Source organism: Mobula birostris, chromosome 6 (assembly GCF_030028105.1).
Source record: "Mobula birostris isolate sMobBir1 chromosome 6, sMobBir1.hap1, whole genome shotgun sequence".
NCBI classification, from domain to species: Eukaryota; Metazoa; Chordata; class Chondrichthyes; order Myliobatiformes; family Myliobatidae; genus Mobula; species Mobula birostris.
Genome location: NC_092375.1, coordinates 171,429,075 through 171,447,072, shown reverse-complemented (window position 1 = coordinate 171,447,072; position 17,998 = coordinate 171,429,075). Strand labels below are relative to the sequence as shown.

The 17,998-nt window shown below is 38.5% G+C and overlaps 1 protein-coding gene across 3 annotated transcripts in view; it reads right to left on the bottom strand.

Moving 5' to 3' along the window:
* The window catches only part of ubr3 (ubiquitin protein ligase E3 component n-recognin 3), a 224,485-nt gene that overhangs the window by 179,722 nt on the left and 26,765 nt on the right, over positions 1-17,998 (bottom strand). For all 3 annotated transcript variants that reach the window (XM_072261898.1, XM_072261897.1, XM_072261899.1), the window contains 4 exons: positions 13,554-13,721; positions 7,981-8,124; positions 4,925-4,965; positions 2,839-2,905 (listed from right to left, as the gene is read on the bottom strand). In XM_072261898.1, coding sequence (XP_072117999.1) covers positions 2,839-2,905; positions 4,925-4,965; positions 7,981-8,124; positions 13,554-13,721 — 420 coding nt within the window. The remainder of the gene's footprint in view (positions 1-2,838; positions 2,906-4,924; positions 4,966-7,980; positions 8,125-13,553; positions 13,722-17,998) is intronic.

Here is a 17,998-nt window from a genome sequence, read left to right as displayed (position 1 = left end):
AGAATTACATCGAGGTAGCCTCCAACCTGATGGCATGAACATTGATTTCTCCAACTTCTGGTTATTCCTCCCCACCTTCCCTCTTCTTCAATTTCCTACTCTGGCTCCCCTCTTACCTCTTCTTCTCAACTGCCTGTCACCTCTCCCAGGGTGTCTAATCCTTCCCTTCTTCCCCATGGTCCACTCTCCTCTCTTATCAGATTCCTTCTTCTCCAGCACTTTGCCTTTTCTACCCATCACCTCTCACCTTCTTACTTCATCCCCCACGCACCTGGCTTCACCTGTCACCTTCTAGCATGTACTTCTTCCCCCACCTCAAATTCTGGCTTCTTCCCCCTTGCTTTCCAGTACTGATGAAGAGTCTCAGACTGAAACGACATCTGTCTATTCATCCCATAGATGCTATCTACCTGCTGAGTTTCTCCAGCATTTTGTGTGCGTTGCACGGAATTTCACTTTCTGCGTGTCTGTGATATTCACAAGTATTCAAAGGCTGTTAAATATTCATCACCCCATTATTAAAAAATACAAGAAAACATAAGCAGTTTTCATTTTCTGCTTGTATCATAAGCTCAGATGTTCTCATCCTACTCCTATGCAGTCAAAACCTTTCCAAAACCTTTCACTGAGAGATTACACAAATATAAAATGCTGTTAACTGCTCATATTAAGTTATTTTAATTAGTCCTATTACATGCATTACCTTTCTTGTGCACATCCCTCCCTCCCCACCTCTCTCCTTCAGAAAACTAACTTGCATTGCTCCTAGCTAATTTTGACAAAGATCACAAATCCAAAACTTTCACTGCCTCTCTTTGTTTCTGGAGATGTTTTCTGAATTGTTGAGTTTTACATTTCCGCTTTCCAATATCTGCCATTTTGATTTCCATAAACTGAATAGATAAGTTAACTTTTCAGATGTGAAAGAGCTAGTGTAAAGCAGCAAACATAAACAAGAATTGATACACGCTCAAGGAGATCTGTTTTGTTTTTAGTGAGAATGATGTAATGGTCTTTTGGAGGTCACCTGATGTGATTTTCCCACCAATGTGAGGTCACGTGATGACATCTGCCCCGTGACTATATAAGGGTCGACTCAGGTGACGCAGTAGGGTTTTTAAGTTTATAGATTTCCAGGAAGAACGTGCTGTGCCTCCGTTTCTGTTGCATTTGTTTTTGTGACGCAGTTTCATTTTTAAAACGGTTGTGCGTTCTGTTGAAAGATTCCATATTATTTGGACTGGAAATTTGTGGCTGGAAGTGCCAATTTACTCAATTCCAACAGTTGAAGGGAGAGTGAAGAATTTATCAAAGGATCGGCATCATTTGGCAGTTTAATAAAGAATCAACCTTATTGGGTCTTCGTTGGAGGAGTACCTGCATCGAGATAACTCTTGCCAGAAAAAGCAAGGAGTTCATGCAAAAAGGTGCTCTATCTCTCTAAAGGAATTTAAAGTCAGTTGATTTAAACTGTTTATTTTCGGCATCATGAACCCTGTGGACAGGACTAGCAGTAAAGGTGTGTCTGTGAAGAAATCCTTCTCCAGAGAAGTCTCTCCCAATTGAATGTGTAAAACTGTTGGACTTTCGAAGTTATCGTTTTAAGAACTATATCTGACTGTATCGCTTTAAGAACTGTTTTCACATTTAACGCTTTAAGAACCAGAGCCGAGTGGCGAGTTGGTGAACGGCTGCATATCTGTTAACTTCCGGTTAAAGTTTTCCTTTGTTTTTTTCCCTTATCGTTTATACGTGTTTAATAAATGTTTGGTTGTCTTTATATAACCTGTCTCACTTGATATTCATTGTTGCCATTTACGTAACAGAATAAGTCACAAAATGAGTCTTAATAGTTGCATTAAAATAAAATAAAGCCAAGGCTAATTGGCAGAAGTGATGATTGAAGACAAACCTAAGAAAGTAGTTCTAAAGAATTATGAGAAAAATGAAAGGCACAGTAAGTCAACAAGTCAGTTATAAAATTAAAACAAATTTGAAAACAATCTATAGTAAAAACAATAAATTTCTGTATATATTTGACAGAGTGAACATGATAAAATAACGGGTAGAGTTTTTATAAAAGTTTGCACCCAAAATGATTGTCTGATCCTTCCCATATAATTTTGCTCAAACCACCATATATTTTTAGTACATACTGCTTTTCTCCAGATTTTCTTCAGCTTTAGATACAACTTTCTTCAAACTTTGCTAAAAGATGGAGGTCAATGTTAAAAACAAAGGTAGCTCAAGAGAAAGAGAAATTATTCTTTCAGCTGTAATTTGGTTTAATTGGATGAGTGCACATCACCATTGACGTGCCAGTGAGAAAGACCACACATAAAAATTATTTGGTTTGTACTCGCAAGCAGAAAATGCCTTAATCTATTTTTGCCTTCCCAAATCCAAACACAATTACACTAGACCTAGCAGTACAGTATATTTGCTTTGAGAACCATAAATAATTGCTGTGCATGAACAAGGGGCTAAAATAGGCCACTCTGCCTTCAAACCTGCTCTGACATTTAATAAGATCCTGGCTCATTTGATTATCTCAACTCAAGATTCCAATCTACCTGCTGCAACTTTTTACCTCCTCTTTCCCACCCCTTTACTGCATATGTAAGTAACAAGGTCACATATTGTTATCATGCAAAACTGAAACATGAAAATGACATTTTGGAAAGGTAATTAAATTAATTTGAATGTATGAAAATATAACTCAGCAAGGAATTAATGTATTCTTAAATATCGGAAGCTTGACTACGAAAGGGCGGCTCCTTCAAATGGGTTTCATGGAATCACTATCTTTAGCATCAGCATAAATTGTTTCAAAAATACCTTTGGTGCTGTTGCAGAGTTTTACCCTCTTCCGTTTGCCAACTCCTTGACTGCCATCTGGCTCCTCCTGAAAAAAGGAGTGCATATTGCTAAAACAGTTAACCCTTGATTCATAATTGAATCTTTTTTTTTACAAATAGAGTTGTTTCAGTTTAACCGGTGAAGGATAAATTCAGAAATGTAAAATAACTAATATACCCATGAAACCTCAAGAGTGAATGCAAAAAAGTTTCAACTTTAAATTAAAATTATTTTCTTTTGTTTGATATTGTATTTCATAGTTCTATCCATTTTTAATCAGGTCCACTGGTTTGTAGGAACAATCTCAAATTCCGTTCTTGCTGACCAGAAATATAGGTATTTTCTGCAATGCCATCTATCTTACTACAAAATTATAAATAACTGAACCCATCTGTTGACTGTATTTCCGAAGAGAAGAATTAACTTACTATCAGAGGGGAAGAAGAAGAGGGCATGTCCTGGGCAATGGGTATCCTTGAATGATGGATGCCACATTTTTGAAGCACTACCTTTTGAAGGTGTCCTGGATGCTAAGGAGGCTCGTGTTCATGATGGAGCTGGCTAGGTTTACAACTTACTGCAGATTTTTCCAATCCTGTGCAGTGCCCCCTCTCCCCCCATATGAGATAGTGATGCAATCAGTTAGAATGCTCTCCACAATACTTCTGTAGAAATTTGCAAGCACCTTTGGTAACAAACCAATTTTTCCTCAATGAAATATAGCCACTGTTGTGCCTTCTTTGTAACTGCATCGATATGTTGGGCCCAGAATAGATCCTCAGAGATGTTGACACCCAGGAACTTGAAACTGACTCACCTTTTCCACTTCTGATTCCTTGATGAGAACCGGTATGTCCACAATTAATTCCTTGGTCTAACATTGAGTGCAAGGTTTTTGCTGCAACGTCAGATAATCTGTCTTGCTCCTGTACGCCTCTTCGTCACCATCTGAAATTCTGCCAAGAGTAGTTGTATTGTCGGCAAACTTATATATGGTGTTTGAGCTGTGCCAATCCACACAGTCGTGGGTGTAGGGAGAGTACAGCAGCGGTCTAAGAACACATACTTGAATTGCACCAGTGTTAATACTGAGCAAGAAGCAGATGTTATTTCCGATCCAAACAGACTTTGGTCTCCCAGTGAAGAAGTCAAGGATCCAGTTGAAGAGAAAGGTACAGAGGCCCAGGTTTTGGAGCTTTTGACTAAAATTGAGGGTATGACTGTGTTGAACACTAAGCTGTACCTCGATTTATGTATTACTATAGTCCAGGTGATCCAAGGCAGAGTGGAGAGCCAGTGAGGTTGTATCTGTTGTAGATCTACTGTGGTGATAGGCAAACTGCAGCGGGTCCAGGTCCTTACTTAGGCAGGAATTGATTCTAGCCACCACCAACCTCACGAAGCACTTAATTACAGTAGATGTGAGTGCCAATGAGCGAAAGTCATTAAGGCAACTAATCCTGCTCTTCTTGAGCAGCTATGATCGTCGCTGTTTTGAAACAGGTGGAACAATTATCTGAAAATTAATTCCACTTACCTGCCTGCCCTAACAAGCATCTCTGATATGTGCTTCTTTTTTATGTAAAGCACTCAGCATCTGCTGCATTTTAGTATCACATAATTATTCACTGGTTTGAGGTTATTAACAATGATTTCTTACTTTGTTTATTAATGTGAAGTAAATTTTAACCTAATGGGGTTATCATGAAAATCAGGAAACAAAGGAAGCCCACTAGAATAACTGTAGCTCACACAGGAAGCAATAAAACTGATGAAAATTCAAAATATCTGGTTATTTTAGAGAAGGCTTTGCTGAAACATCTTTAATCTAAATTACCTGTGAAAATTACCAGTTTAGTAATCATTTATGCTATAGTAATTACTCTTCCATAATGACAAAAAAGCAATACTGAGACAACTCAAATTAAGTTCAGAGGATTCTTATAATCATCTTTAAATAAAAGCTGAGACTGCTGTTGCCTAATCTTGAATATGTGTCATACAAATGAAACGTGATTAAGTCTGCACACAGCTGTTTTTTGTTATACTATATATTCAAACCCACCTCATCAGAAGAATCCAGCTGCCCTGCTCCTGTTGTAGCACCTTTAAAAACAAAAATACAATAGAAAATTCGACTTATTGCTGATGAAATAAGATATGGAAATCTTTAACATAATTTCAGCACTCTTGGAGACAGCAAAACAGGGAAGTGTGGAGACACAAGAGACTGCAGATGCTATAATCAAAGTACTGGAGGAAGTTGGTGAATCAGGCCCATCTATGGAGGCAAAGGGATAGTCAATGTTCCTGGTCAAGGCACTATATGAGGACAAAGAGCATGGATAACAAGATGGTCAGTATAAAGATCAAATGGAGAGGAGCCAGAGGAGATTCACAAGAATGATTCTGGGAATGAAAGGGTTAACTTTTGGGGAGCTTTTGATGGCTCTGGGCCTGTATTCATTGGAGTTTAGAAGAATGAGGGTGAATCTCAATGAAACTATCAAATATTGAAAGGCCTAGATATCGTGAATGTGGAGAGAATGTTTCCTAAAGTGGGGGAGTCTAAGACCAGAGGCCACAGCCTCACAATAGAGGGATGTTTCTTAAGAACAGCCATGAGAAGGAATTTCTTTAGCCAAAGGGTGGTAAATCTGTGGAATTTATTGCCACAGACAGATATAGAGGCCAAGTCATTGGGTATATTTAAAGCAGAGGATGATAGGTTATTGATTAGTAAGGGTATCAAAGGTTACAGGGAGAAAGGCAATAGGGTTGAGGGGGATAATAACTCAGCCATGATGGAATAGTGGAGCAGTTTCAATGGGTTGAATGGCTTAATTCTGCTATGTCATGGAAAATAAAAGGACATGAGAGGGAGAGCTGAGAAAATAGCTGGCAGGTGATAGTTGGAACAAAGTAAAGAGACTGAGAAAATGGCTGGCAGGTGACAGATTGATCAAAGTAAAGAGGAGACTGACAGACAGATAAGAGTCACTTGCTGGAGGTAAATGGTGGCACTGGGACACAGCAAGTGGTGGGTAAAAGGCAGGGATAGATAGGGAGAGGATAAAAAGAGCAGATGATGCCAGGTAGGAAGAAGGGAGGGTGAAGGAAGATTGCAAGATTGGAAGGTGACACAAAAAATTACAAATGTCAGAATCTGATAGGAAGGGAAGATGGGCAGATGAAGCCAGGGGAGGGAGGGGATACTTAAGTGATCAGAAGGAGACTGAGAATTACCTGAACTGGTTAAGTGTATTAAAATAACTATACTATTAAATAGGAAACTAAGTCAGTCTAGTTGTCCTCTAAAGGCTTTAACACAGAACAGAATTCTGATAGTCAAATGACTTACCATCAAGTACCAGTTTTGCTTAATATGTCTGTATGGACATACAGGGTGCCTATGCAAGCAGCTTAGCTTTTTTTTTAAAAAAAAACACTGGATTACTGCAAATATAATACTTCAATATACTGACCAATCATGCAGTTAATAGCATTATTGCATCTGAATCTGAAAGCTGTGAATTCATGGCAGATTCACTGCTTCAGACCCACAAAACTGGGCTGACAGCTTCATAACAGTACCAAACAAGCTTTGTCTAGTATTAACATTTTTGGATGTGGTCCACTGTTGATTCTGAATTTCGTCTAGTCACATTGCTACAGTCAGTGACCACTGTATTAGATACAGGAGTGGAACCCAGTGTGATCTTCTGCTTGTGTACCCCATCCACTTCAAGGTTCAACATGCATTCAGAGATGCTTTTCTGCACACCACTCTTGTAACGCATGGTCATTTGAATTACTGCTGCCTTTCTGTCAGCTTGAACCAGTCTGGCCATTCTCCTCTCATTAACGAGGTGTTTTCACTCACAGAGCTGCTGCTCTCTAGATATTTTTTGTTCTTCGCACCCTTCTCCACAAACTTTAGAGACTGTTATGGCTGAAAATCTCAGGTGGTCAGCAGTTTCTAAAATACTCAAACCACCCCGTCTGGCACCAACAATCATTCCAGAGTCAAAGTCACTTAGATCACATTTCTTCCCATTCTGATTTTTGGTCTGAACAACTGAACCGCTTGACCATATCAGCATGTTTTTATACATGGAGTTGCTGCCATTGATTGGTGGAATAGATATTTACTTTAGCGAGGTATACAGGTGCATCCACTGTGCATAGATGCTATCAGAAAACCAGAGATCCTCATGATGAACAGTATTTCAAAGATCACTGAAAATAAAGATTTCACTGTACAATCACTCAAGTTAAACAAATTAAGCTATTGAACAGAAACCAGTTATTCAGTTTTTTTTTAATATAAAGAATTACAGTAAGCCTACTACCACAACCCTTTCAAGCAATGGATTACACAATAACCACATCCTTAAAGTGATTATTTTGCTTCAAATGCTTGAGGGACTCAAGAATTATATTTAAAATCAATGCAGTTGTAACACCAACAATAAAATAAACTGTCATTCTCAAGTATGACAAATTCATTCACTTCCAGCCACCAGTATGGATGTGTTTCATTTATTATTTTCCCAAATACAATTTCCTTACCCTCAAAATCCAAATAAAAATCCGGACACAATATCCAGGCAAACAGAACAATTATACTTACAAACAGGATTTTCACCTCTATAGGTGATCCATTCTTCCCAGTAAAATGCAAGATTTATCCTATTATAAAATTTTATATTACGGTGACAGACCCTTTCAGCAAAAAAAAACGTTAAGTTTTTCAAAATCTCAGAACAATTGAATGCACACAATTCAGTGAGTATTTAACAACATTGAGGGCAATAGCTAAACATATTCATTCAAGTCCAAAGTATTAAAAAGATTTTTGAAAGATTGTAATGCATCACACGAGATTCTAATGCTTACAGCTTAGAAGTTAGTTAGCTGTGATATGTGCTGTACAGTTCACCCTTGGTGACTCATTCTCTTTTAAAGCCAAATCTACATGAGTAAGACCATTTCATGCAATACATGAACATAAATTTAGATTCCAGAAGTTAAAGGAGGCACTTAAATTTGTCAAAACCCTACAAAATTGTAGTCTTGTGATAGAACACATTATTTCACTCTCACTAACATGTTACTTACCCAAAATAGTTACATTACTTGCTCCTGCCATTTGATCCAGTACAGATGTCACAGACCGTTCCTCTGATGAAACTAGTCCTGAACCTTTTAATGCTGCAAGATACTTGTCATAATTTTTCTTTGCATATGTCTTTTCTCCAGTGCCTTAAGGGAAGGAAACAAACACTTTTCAGCATTAAATTGTAACAAATAATATTTCAAGAAAACCACTCACCAAGCAAACTAGCAAAAACACTGTCAACATCAACAACCATACAAGATGCAATCAAAGTAACTACTCAGTTAATTTTCAGTAGAACTCTGATGGTCTGGCATTAAATTGTTCATATATCCTAATGGCCCAACATCTATCTCATTCACTGGTCCATAATGAAAGCCAGGGATCAGGTGTGGTGAAAGGCTGGAACCAGGAGACCAGGAGCTGTGACCAGGGTCCAGCCTGTGGCCAAGGTGAGCAGCCAGAGATGGGGTTGTAGTCCAATTTCTTAATAGATTTGTGATTAGTATTGGGATCTGGTGTAGTTGTATATTTCCCACTCCCTTTAAATCCAAATGAGTTCAGTGTAAATTTTAATATAAGATGGTGTAATGTGTAGGAAAAAATAAATAAAATGAAAAGTGTTTTCAGGGATGAAGTAAAATCCAATAGTCCATAAATTCTGTTGGTACAGTGCCACAAACACCCAGAGAGTAATAACTATAATTAAATCTCATAAAAGGCCAGAAAACAAACTGCTGGAGGAATTTGGCACAGCATCTGTGGATGGAAATGGATAGTCAATCTTTTGGGTCAAGATTCTACACTTGGACTGGCTGTTCTGAGTTCCTCCAGTAGTTAGTTTGTCATTCTACTTGGTTTGGGAAAGTTACACATTGGACCAAGTCAAGCTGCCTCACAATGCAGTTTCAGTCACACTCAGCTGAACATGTTAGTCCAATACAAAGTGGCCAGTCTATTTGACCTCCTCTTCCATTAATGGACCACAGTTGTACAAAGATTTAGTCTAGCTCAGAGAAAGACTTTTTAAAAAAGTTAACATGGCAATGAAAGGTGAAAAAGACCTGCTTTGTTCTTCATATTTAAAAGCCAAACCAGTTATGTTAATTTGAAAATGCAATTGATCCCACTTACCCCTCAACTTTCATCATCTCTGAAGAGCTTTGGCACTTCGATCACTTTGCAATAAAATGTACTTTTGTTGCTCTAATTGTGCTCTTTCTTGTAAAATTTGCGTATAATTTACATTTAATTTATATTTTTTCTTATGAATGATGCTTATATACCATATGATGCTGTTGCAAGTAGGCTTTTCAGTGCACCTGTGCAGGCAGACATGTGCTTGTGCATATGACAATAAATTTGAGTTTGCCATTTTTTTTTTTTTTTTTTTTAAAAAGTGTGGTGCCCAGAACTGAAACTGAAATCAGAAATTATGCTAAAGTTTTCTACAAATCCTTAGCTTAAATGATTCAGTGCTCCTAATTTTTTTTTTAATTTCCTAATCAACTTATTCCACCAGATCGTGTGTGTGTGTGTGTGTGTGTGTGTGTGTGTGTGTGTGTATACACACACATATATATCACCACATACAATCCTGAGATTCATTTTCCTATGGGCATACTCAGCAAATCTGCAGACTAGTAACTATAACAGGATCAATGAAAGATCAAGTAGAGTGCAGAAGACAACAAACTGTACAAATACAAATATAAATAAATGATAAATAAATCATGAGGACATGAAATAACAAAACAAAGCATCCTTAAAGTGAGATCATTGGTTGTGGGAACATCTCAATGGATGGGCAAGTGGGTATAATTATCCCCCTTTGTTCATGAGCCTGACGGTTGAGGAGTAGTACCTGTTTTTGAACCAGGTGGTGTGAGTCCTGAGACTCTTGTGCCTTCTACCTGAATGCAGCAGCAAGAGAGGAGCACAGCCTAGGTCGTGAGGATCTCTGATGATGGATGCTGCTTCCTACGACAGCAATTCCTGTAGATGCATTCAATGGTTAGGAGGGCTTTACCCGTGATGTACCAGGCCGAGTGTACTACCTTTTGTAGGATTTTCCATTCAAAGACATTGGTGTTTCCATACCAAGCCGTGATACAGTCAGTCAATACACTCTCCATTACACATCTGTAGAAGTTTGTCAAAGTTTTTGATGTCACGCCAAATCTGTGCAGACTCCTAAGAAAGTAAGGCACTGCCATGCTTTCTTTGCAATTGCATTCACATGCTGGGTCCAGGACAGGTCTTCTGAAATAGTAACACCCAGGAATTTAAAGCTACTAACCTTCTCTGCCTATGATCTTCTGATGAGGACTGGCTCATTGACCTTTGGTTTCCTCTCCTTAAGCCTACAATCAGTTCCTTGATCTTGCTGACATTGAGTGAGAAATTGTTGTTATGACACTACTCAGCCAAATTTTCAATCTCCCTCCTGTATGCTAATTCACCCCTACCTTTGATACAGCGCACAACAGTGGCTTCATCAGCAATCTTGATTATGTCATTAAAACTGTGCTTAGCCACAGTCATAGGTGTAAAGTGAGTAAAGCAGGGGACTAAGCACACGCCTTGTGGTGGACCTATGCTGATGGAGATCATGGAGGACATGTTTTTGCCAATCCAAACCGATGGGGTCTACAAATGAGGAAATCCAGGATCCAATGCACAAGGAGTTATTGAGGCCAAGGTCTTAGAGCCTATTGATTAGTTTTGAGGGGATGATGGTATCAAATGCTGAACTGTAATCGAGAAAGAACATCCTGATGTATGCATTTTTGCTGTCCAGATGTTCCAGGGTTGTGTAAAGAGCCAATGAGATGGCATCTGCTGTGGACCTGTTCCTCCATATCAGTTAAAAATCACCTAGTGCCCCCTGGACAATTACGTATCTTAAACTGATACCCTCATTCCACAGCATTTCTTCTATTTTTATTTCTGTTGTGCATTTTGGCTGATCTATTAAATACATTTTCATACACCATTTATGTAACATTAATAGCATAACTTCTCTGTATCAAAGGATTGATCATTTGTGTTGCATTGAACAAGTCTGTGCCTGTGTCTTATTAATTCATAATTCATAGTTTCTCACCACATGAACTGCCTGATTTTGTAGTTAACAAGGTTTATCCCCTTCATATTTTATAAATGTGATATAATATTCGTATTTCTCTGATGCTCCTGAACTTAAAACAGATTCTTGGGAGGGGTAAAAGGGGTTAGAACTTCTGTTAACTTCAGGTACACTTTCCTTATCAATGATGCATCCTATCTAGACTGAGTGGTTATTATTTTGCCTTTTAGACGGGAGGAGAAGATAGCAGCGCGCTGTTTGTGCACAGCCCTCCGGTGAAAAATGATGTCGTATCTGTTAAATAGGGGCAGTAGACAATTCTGATTTGATGGAGAATGGACGTGAAAGCACAGAGGAACATCTGAAGAAATGTCTGAAACGCCCGTCCGCTGCTGTCATTACTGTGTGGTCGGGAATCTTTCGGAGAGTAGGCCTCAAAATCCCTGGCCTTGCCTGCTTTTGGCGACCGAGAAGGAGGTCGAATCGTTCGGCAGAGATGCCGCTCAGTACTTGGTGTCAGAGAGCTGATCAGAGCTCAAAGTTTTCAGATGACTCAGAGTTGGATTGTGGTCAGCATGGCAGGGAGAGTTTTTCTTCCTTCTCCCGTCTGTGTGAGATGTGGGACATTTGAGAAACTTTGAACTTTACTGTGCTCATGGACTTTCTTCATCAAGTTATGGTATTGTTACACTGTTTGTAACTATATGTATAATTATGTGGTTTTGTCAGTTTTTTCAGTCTTGGTTTGTCCTGTGTTTTGTGATATCACACTGGAGGAAATAATGTATCATTTCTTAATGCATACATTACTAAATGACAATAAAAGGGGACTACATGTCTTCATAATCTAACTTCATTGGACATGTGATTAGGAAAGAGGAGTTAGAATGCATGGTAATTATGGGAAAGATTGAAGGGAAGAAAGCAAGAGGAAGGTAAAGACAAATGATGATGGAGACAGCAGCCAGAAAACTGGAAATGAATACCAATGAATTGATCCACTTGACCGGAAATGGGAGTGTGTGGGCCATGGCAGTCAAAGCCAAATCTGAGCATGGCACCTGATGATGATGATGATCAGGATTCAGAATCAGGTTTAATATCACCGGCATGTGTTATGAAATTTGCTAAACTTAGTGGCAGCAGTACAATGCAATACATGATAATATGGAGAAAAAATAAGTAAATCGATTACAGTAAGTAAATGTAAGTTAAATAGTTAAATTAAAAATAGTGCAAACAGAGAAATAATGAAAATGAGGTAGTTCATGGGTTCAATGTCCATTTAGAAATCAGACCAACCAAAATTACACACAATACTTCCAAGTGAGACCTAACCAGCCAATGTGATATATAACTGCAACATGACTTCATTACTCTTATACTAAGCTCCCTGGCCAAAAAATGCAAGCATGCCATACATTTTCTTTTCCATCCTATCGGCTTGCATGACTACTTTCAGAGAGCTGTTGGACCCCAAGATCCTTCTATAGATCAATACTGTTAAAGATCCTGTTCTTTCATTTTGCCTCCCAATTTGCATCACCTCACATCTGCTCAGATTAACTCTACCTGCCATTTCTCCACTCTTATCTACAGCTGATCTATATTGAGTTGTAATGTCTGATAACTCTCTACACCATACACAACTGCCCTAATCTTTGTGTTGTCTTCAAACTTACTAATCCACCCACCTATATTTTTATTCGAATCATTGCGGTCCCAGCACTGATCCCTGCACTACACCACTTATCACAGACCTCCAGCCAGAATAGCACTCTCCCACCACTACCCTCTCCTGTCTATGGGCAAGCAGTTCTGAATCTAAACTATGCAGTCACCATGGATCCCAGGATCTTTACATTCTGCATCTGCCTAAGATGAGCACCTTGTCAAAGGCCTAATGAAGTCTATGTAAACAACATCCATTGCCTTATCTCAATCACCTTCGTCGCCATCTCTAAAAGCTTTTTGGAGCTAGACTTTTTTGAGCTATGTAGTAAGGCAAATAAGATGGTAATAGAAGCTGAAAAAACTACAATAGTGTGAAATGTATGTATGAATATGGCTGGCCTCTATTTGACCACTTTCAATAAATTCTTTAATTTTTCCAAGGCTTAGATTTTACTTTTGAAATGACAGTATATTTTCAGTTATTGAAAATAACTGAATCACTTGACTAAAACTCAGCCAATCAGCATTCTTCTTTAATTAATGGGACCCATCAATAAGCTCACTCCAAATAGATAATTTGATACAAATCCCTGCATAGCCAGAACAGCCCCACAAGTCATTTACATACTGTATGCTTCAAAGCTTTCTAACAACTTTAGCACAAGACATGCTCATTAGTGACATAATACAATTTCAACAGTCTATATCAATACACTTTTGAGATTTTAAAATTATAAATACAAATAGTTATAAAAATCTATCAGTAAATTAAAATGTTAATAATTTTAAAACAATTTTAAAAACCAGACTTACAAATGTCACCAGAGCTGATATCTTTGTATATCTGGTGATTACCCAGAACTCTTGTCAGGATGGATCGCATCGCCCCTCCCATTTTTGTCAGATCTTCTAAAAGAGAAATTAGAGGTTCCATCTGTTGGAGTGTTTTCTGGAGATCTCTCTCAGTTGCTGAATCAGAAACTAAAGTAGGAGGAATAAAGAAAATACTTTGAAAACAAATTAATGTCCACAACATGGTATAGCAGGTGATATGACCTACAAATCTGTGCAAATAGGTTAACACAAAGGTAATGCAGTAGAGTTTTGATATCCAGAGTACCCTTGAGACTTTAGTAGTGCTGAAGTATCAGATATTCCAGACTAATGGACTTTACTAATACCAAACACACCCTTATCTCTTTTATTTTCACACATTACACAATAGTATAATAAATTTTCCAGTCAACCCAATGAGTTTAAAAGGAACGGAATCTACATAAACACTTGAGTCCCAAACTCTGGCTGCAGACCTACCCACATTGCTGACTCCTGGAGTCTGAACTCCAGTCACACAGAAGGTATATAGCGGTCTCAGCCCTGCCACACTTTGGACCACCAGCACCAGCTACACATACTACCTGCTATTGTCACCAGGCTCATAGTCTGGAGTAATGGAGAACTGCCAGATGCTCAACCTTCAGGACTTGCTATGTACTATTGTGGATCCCAGGATCTTTATATTCTGAATCTGCCTAACATAAGCATTGTGTTAAAAGCCTAATGAAGTCCATGTAGACAACATCCACTGCCCTATCCTCAATCACCTTCGTCACCCCCTCAAAAAATGTTTCAGTGCTAGAATTTTTTGAGCTATGTAACAAGGTAGTTGATATGCTAATAGAACATGAAAAGAAAACTGTAATAGTGTGAAACGCAACCACTACAATGGAATGGAATATAGATAAACTCTCAAGACCCCAGCTCTGGATGCAGACCTACCCATGTTGCTGATGGTGTCCCTGGTGTCTGAACTCCAACCACACATAAGGTATAGCGGTCCCAGCCCCACCACACTTTAGACCACCAGCACCAGCTACACATAATACCTGCACTACTGTCACCAAGCTCACAATCTGGAGTAATACCAGATGCTTGACCATTGGACACAGGATTTTTGGAGCTTCACAGTAAATCAAAAATTCAGCTTTTGCAGAACATTTTCCTGGAAACATTACTGTTATTTGAAAAGGCAACAGTTTGCAAAGAATTCACATTCAATTTCCAGGCAACACATATCAGCAACTTGCCTTTTGGAAGTATTATTTCTACAAAGCTGAAGCAATTGCTGAAGTACGTCACTGGAGATACTGTTACCTTTTGTGATCTTTAAAGATTTTATTCTCCTATTGCACAAAACACCCAAGACACCAAGTAATTAAAAAAAAATATCAGTGGTTATGCCAGACTTGCCCACAGATACATTTTGAAATTAGAAAACCCAGCTTATTTCTTTTTCTGTACCCAGACAATGGACATAAAAGACAGTTGCATTATATAAGAGACCAGCAAATTCAGAACTCTCCAGTTCAATATAAATTCAGCATAATACATTAATCCATGTGATTTTAGTCTGTACTATTTATAAAGGAATTGCCAATTACAAGAAAAAATATTAACTGAAGATTACTACAATATACTTTTCTTTTAAACATTGTTACTTTGCAGTTTCATTTTTAAAAAACATACCTAAAATCTTTCACTGTTAGCTTTTATCCTACACGTGCTGAGATATACAAAAGAAAAAAACTGCAAACTTAACTTACCAGCTGCTCTCCCTTGAAGAATACAACGAATTCCACTTTGCAATAACTGATTAATCACTAAATAATCATCAGTCAACCTAACAACAGATCACGGAAGATTCTTCAATTGGCAACTCCACAAATCCAAAGTACATGAAGTCCAAGTTCCAGCTAAACACTGAGCAAATAATGATGGATGGAAGGAGTGCAAGGGACCTAGCAACTAACACTATCAAGGTTATCTACAGCCCAAATTACCAGGGGTCCTTACTGCTAAGAATCTAATACAAAGGAAAGATTATAAAGAATAGAGAGACAGTTAGCATCCATGGAAAAGACCACTTCAAACAACTCTCAGAGCTCTTTCCTTAGTGTAAATGTCCTACACTCCATTCCACAGAGCACTACAAGGTCCACTTTTACTGGTTACTATTCAAATGAAAAGGCCATGTGTCAACTGAAACATCAACAAGCTGTCCAGAATAAATGATATCCATGAAAATGTACAAGAAATGTGTTTGAAAGGATCTTCAAATAAAAGATTTATATCCTCCAGCAACTACATCACAGAACAAGAGGATATACCAGGAACTTTGGAATAATTGTAACAATCTTCAAGAGACAAATATGTTACGTAACCAGCAACAATGAATATCAATCGAGGTTATATAAAAACAACCAAACATTTATTAAACACGGATAAACAATAAAAAGCAAATGAAAACCTTAACCAGAAGTTAACCGCTATGCGGCCGCTCAACAAATCATCACTCGGCACTGGTTTTTAGAGCGATAAATGCGAAAACAGTTCTTAAAGCGGTAAAGTCAAATACAGTTCTTAAAATGCTGAATTCGAAAGTCCAACAGATTTTTACATTCATTTGGGAGAGACTTTTCTGGAGAAGGATTTCTTCACAGACGCGACTTTCCCGCTGGTTCTGTCCAAAGGATTCACGCGTAAGGAAATAAAACAGTTTAAAACAACTGACCTTAATTTCTAGAGAGCAAATCCTGCATGAACTACCTTGCTCTTTCAGCAGGAGTTATCTTCGATGCAGGTCGCTACTTCTTCAACGAATACTCAATAAGGTCGATCTGTATTAAACTGCCGAACATTCCCAACTTCCCTTAATCCTTCATATCCTGTACTTCGATAAAGTCTTCACTCTCCAATACCACTGAAAAAAGGTACATCAACAAATCTAGCAAAAATTGCCAGTCCAGCACTATTGTACCTTGCAACAGAACGTAAAACTCCGTTTTAAAAATGAAACTGCATCATAAAGCAAATACGCAACGGAACAGAGACAATGACGAACGTTCTAGCTAGAAAACTAAAAACTAACTGCATCACCTGAGGTCTTCTCTTTTATACCCGTGGTGAACATGTCATCACGTGACCTCACATCGGCCATAAAATTACATCAAGTGACTTCCAAAAGACCATTACATCATTCTCACAAGAAAGTCACAAGATCTCCTTGAGGTATGTAACAAATCCAACTCACAAAGTCGAAGTAAATTTATTATCAAAGTACATGTGTCACCATATACTACCTTGAGATTCATTTTCTTCTAGGTATTTGCAGGAAAATAAAGAAATACAATAGACTTTATGAAAACGATACATACACAAAGGCTAACAAACAACCAATCTGCAAAAGAAGACAAAATGGACAAAAAAAAATACTGAGAACGAGTTGTAGTTTCATTGAAACTGAGTTTGTAGATTGTGGAATCAGTTTTGAATTAAGGTAAGTGAAGTTACCTGCTCTAGTTCAGGAGCCAGATGGTTGAAGGGTAATAGATGGTCCTGAACTTGGTGGTGTGGGACCCAATACTTACTGTTTGATGGCAGTAACAAGAAGAGTGCATGCCTGGATGGTGGGGGTCTTTGATGATGGAAGCTACTTTCTTGTGGTAGCGCTCCTTGTAAATCTGCTCAATGGTGGGGCGGGCTCTGCCTGTGATGGACTGGGCTGTGTCCACTACTTTCTGTAGACTTTTCCATTCCTGGGCATTGGTGTTTCCATACAAGGTTGTGTTGCAACCAGTCAGGAAACTCTCCATTGTGCATCTATAAAAATTCGTTAAAGTTTTAGATGACATGCCAAATCTGCATAAAATTCTCTCAGAAAGTAGAGGTGCTGTTATGCCTTCTTTGTGATTGCACTTACATGTTAGCCTCAAGAGGCTAACAGTGTTGAATGCTGAGCTGTAGTCAATGAAGAACATCCTGATATCCTCATTTGTCCAGATGTTCCAGAGCTGAGTGACAAGCCAATGAAATGGCATGTGCTGTTGATCTGTTATAATGGCAGGCAAATTGGAGGAGGTCCAGATCACTCCTCAGGCAGGAGTTGATATGCTTCATGACCAAACTCTCAAAGCACAACATTACAGTAGATCTAAGTGCTACTGAACAATAGTCATTCATTCTGCTTGGGCACCAGTATGATTGATGCCTGCTTGAAGCAGGTGTGTACCTCAGACTGCAAGAGGTTAAAGATGTCCTTAAATACTCCAGCTTGTTGATTTGCACAGGTCTTCAGTATTCAGCCAGTGCACCAACTGGGCCAGATGCTTTCTTTTGGATTCACCTTCATGAAGAATGCTCTCACAGAGGCTGAAAGCACAGGGTCTTCGGGGGCTGCCAGGGGGTTTATGAAGATACCT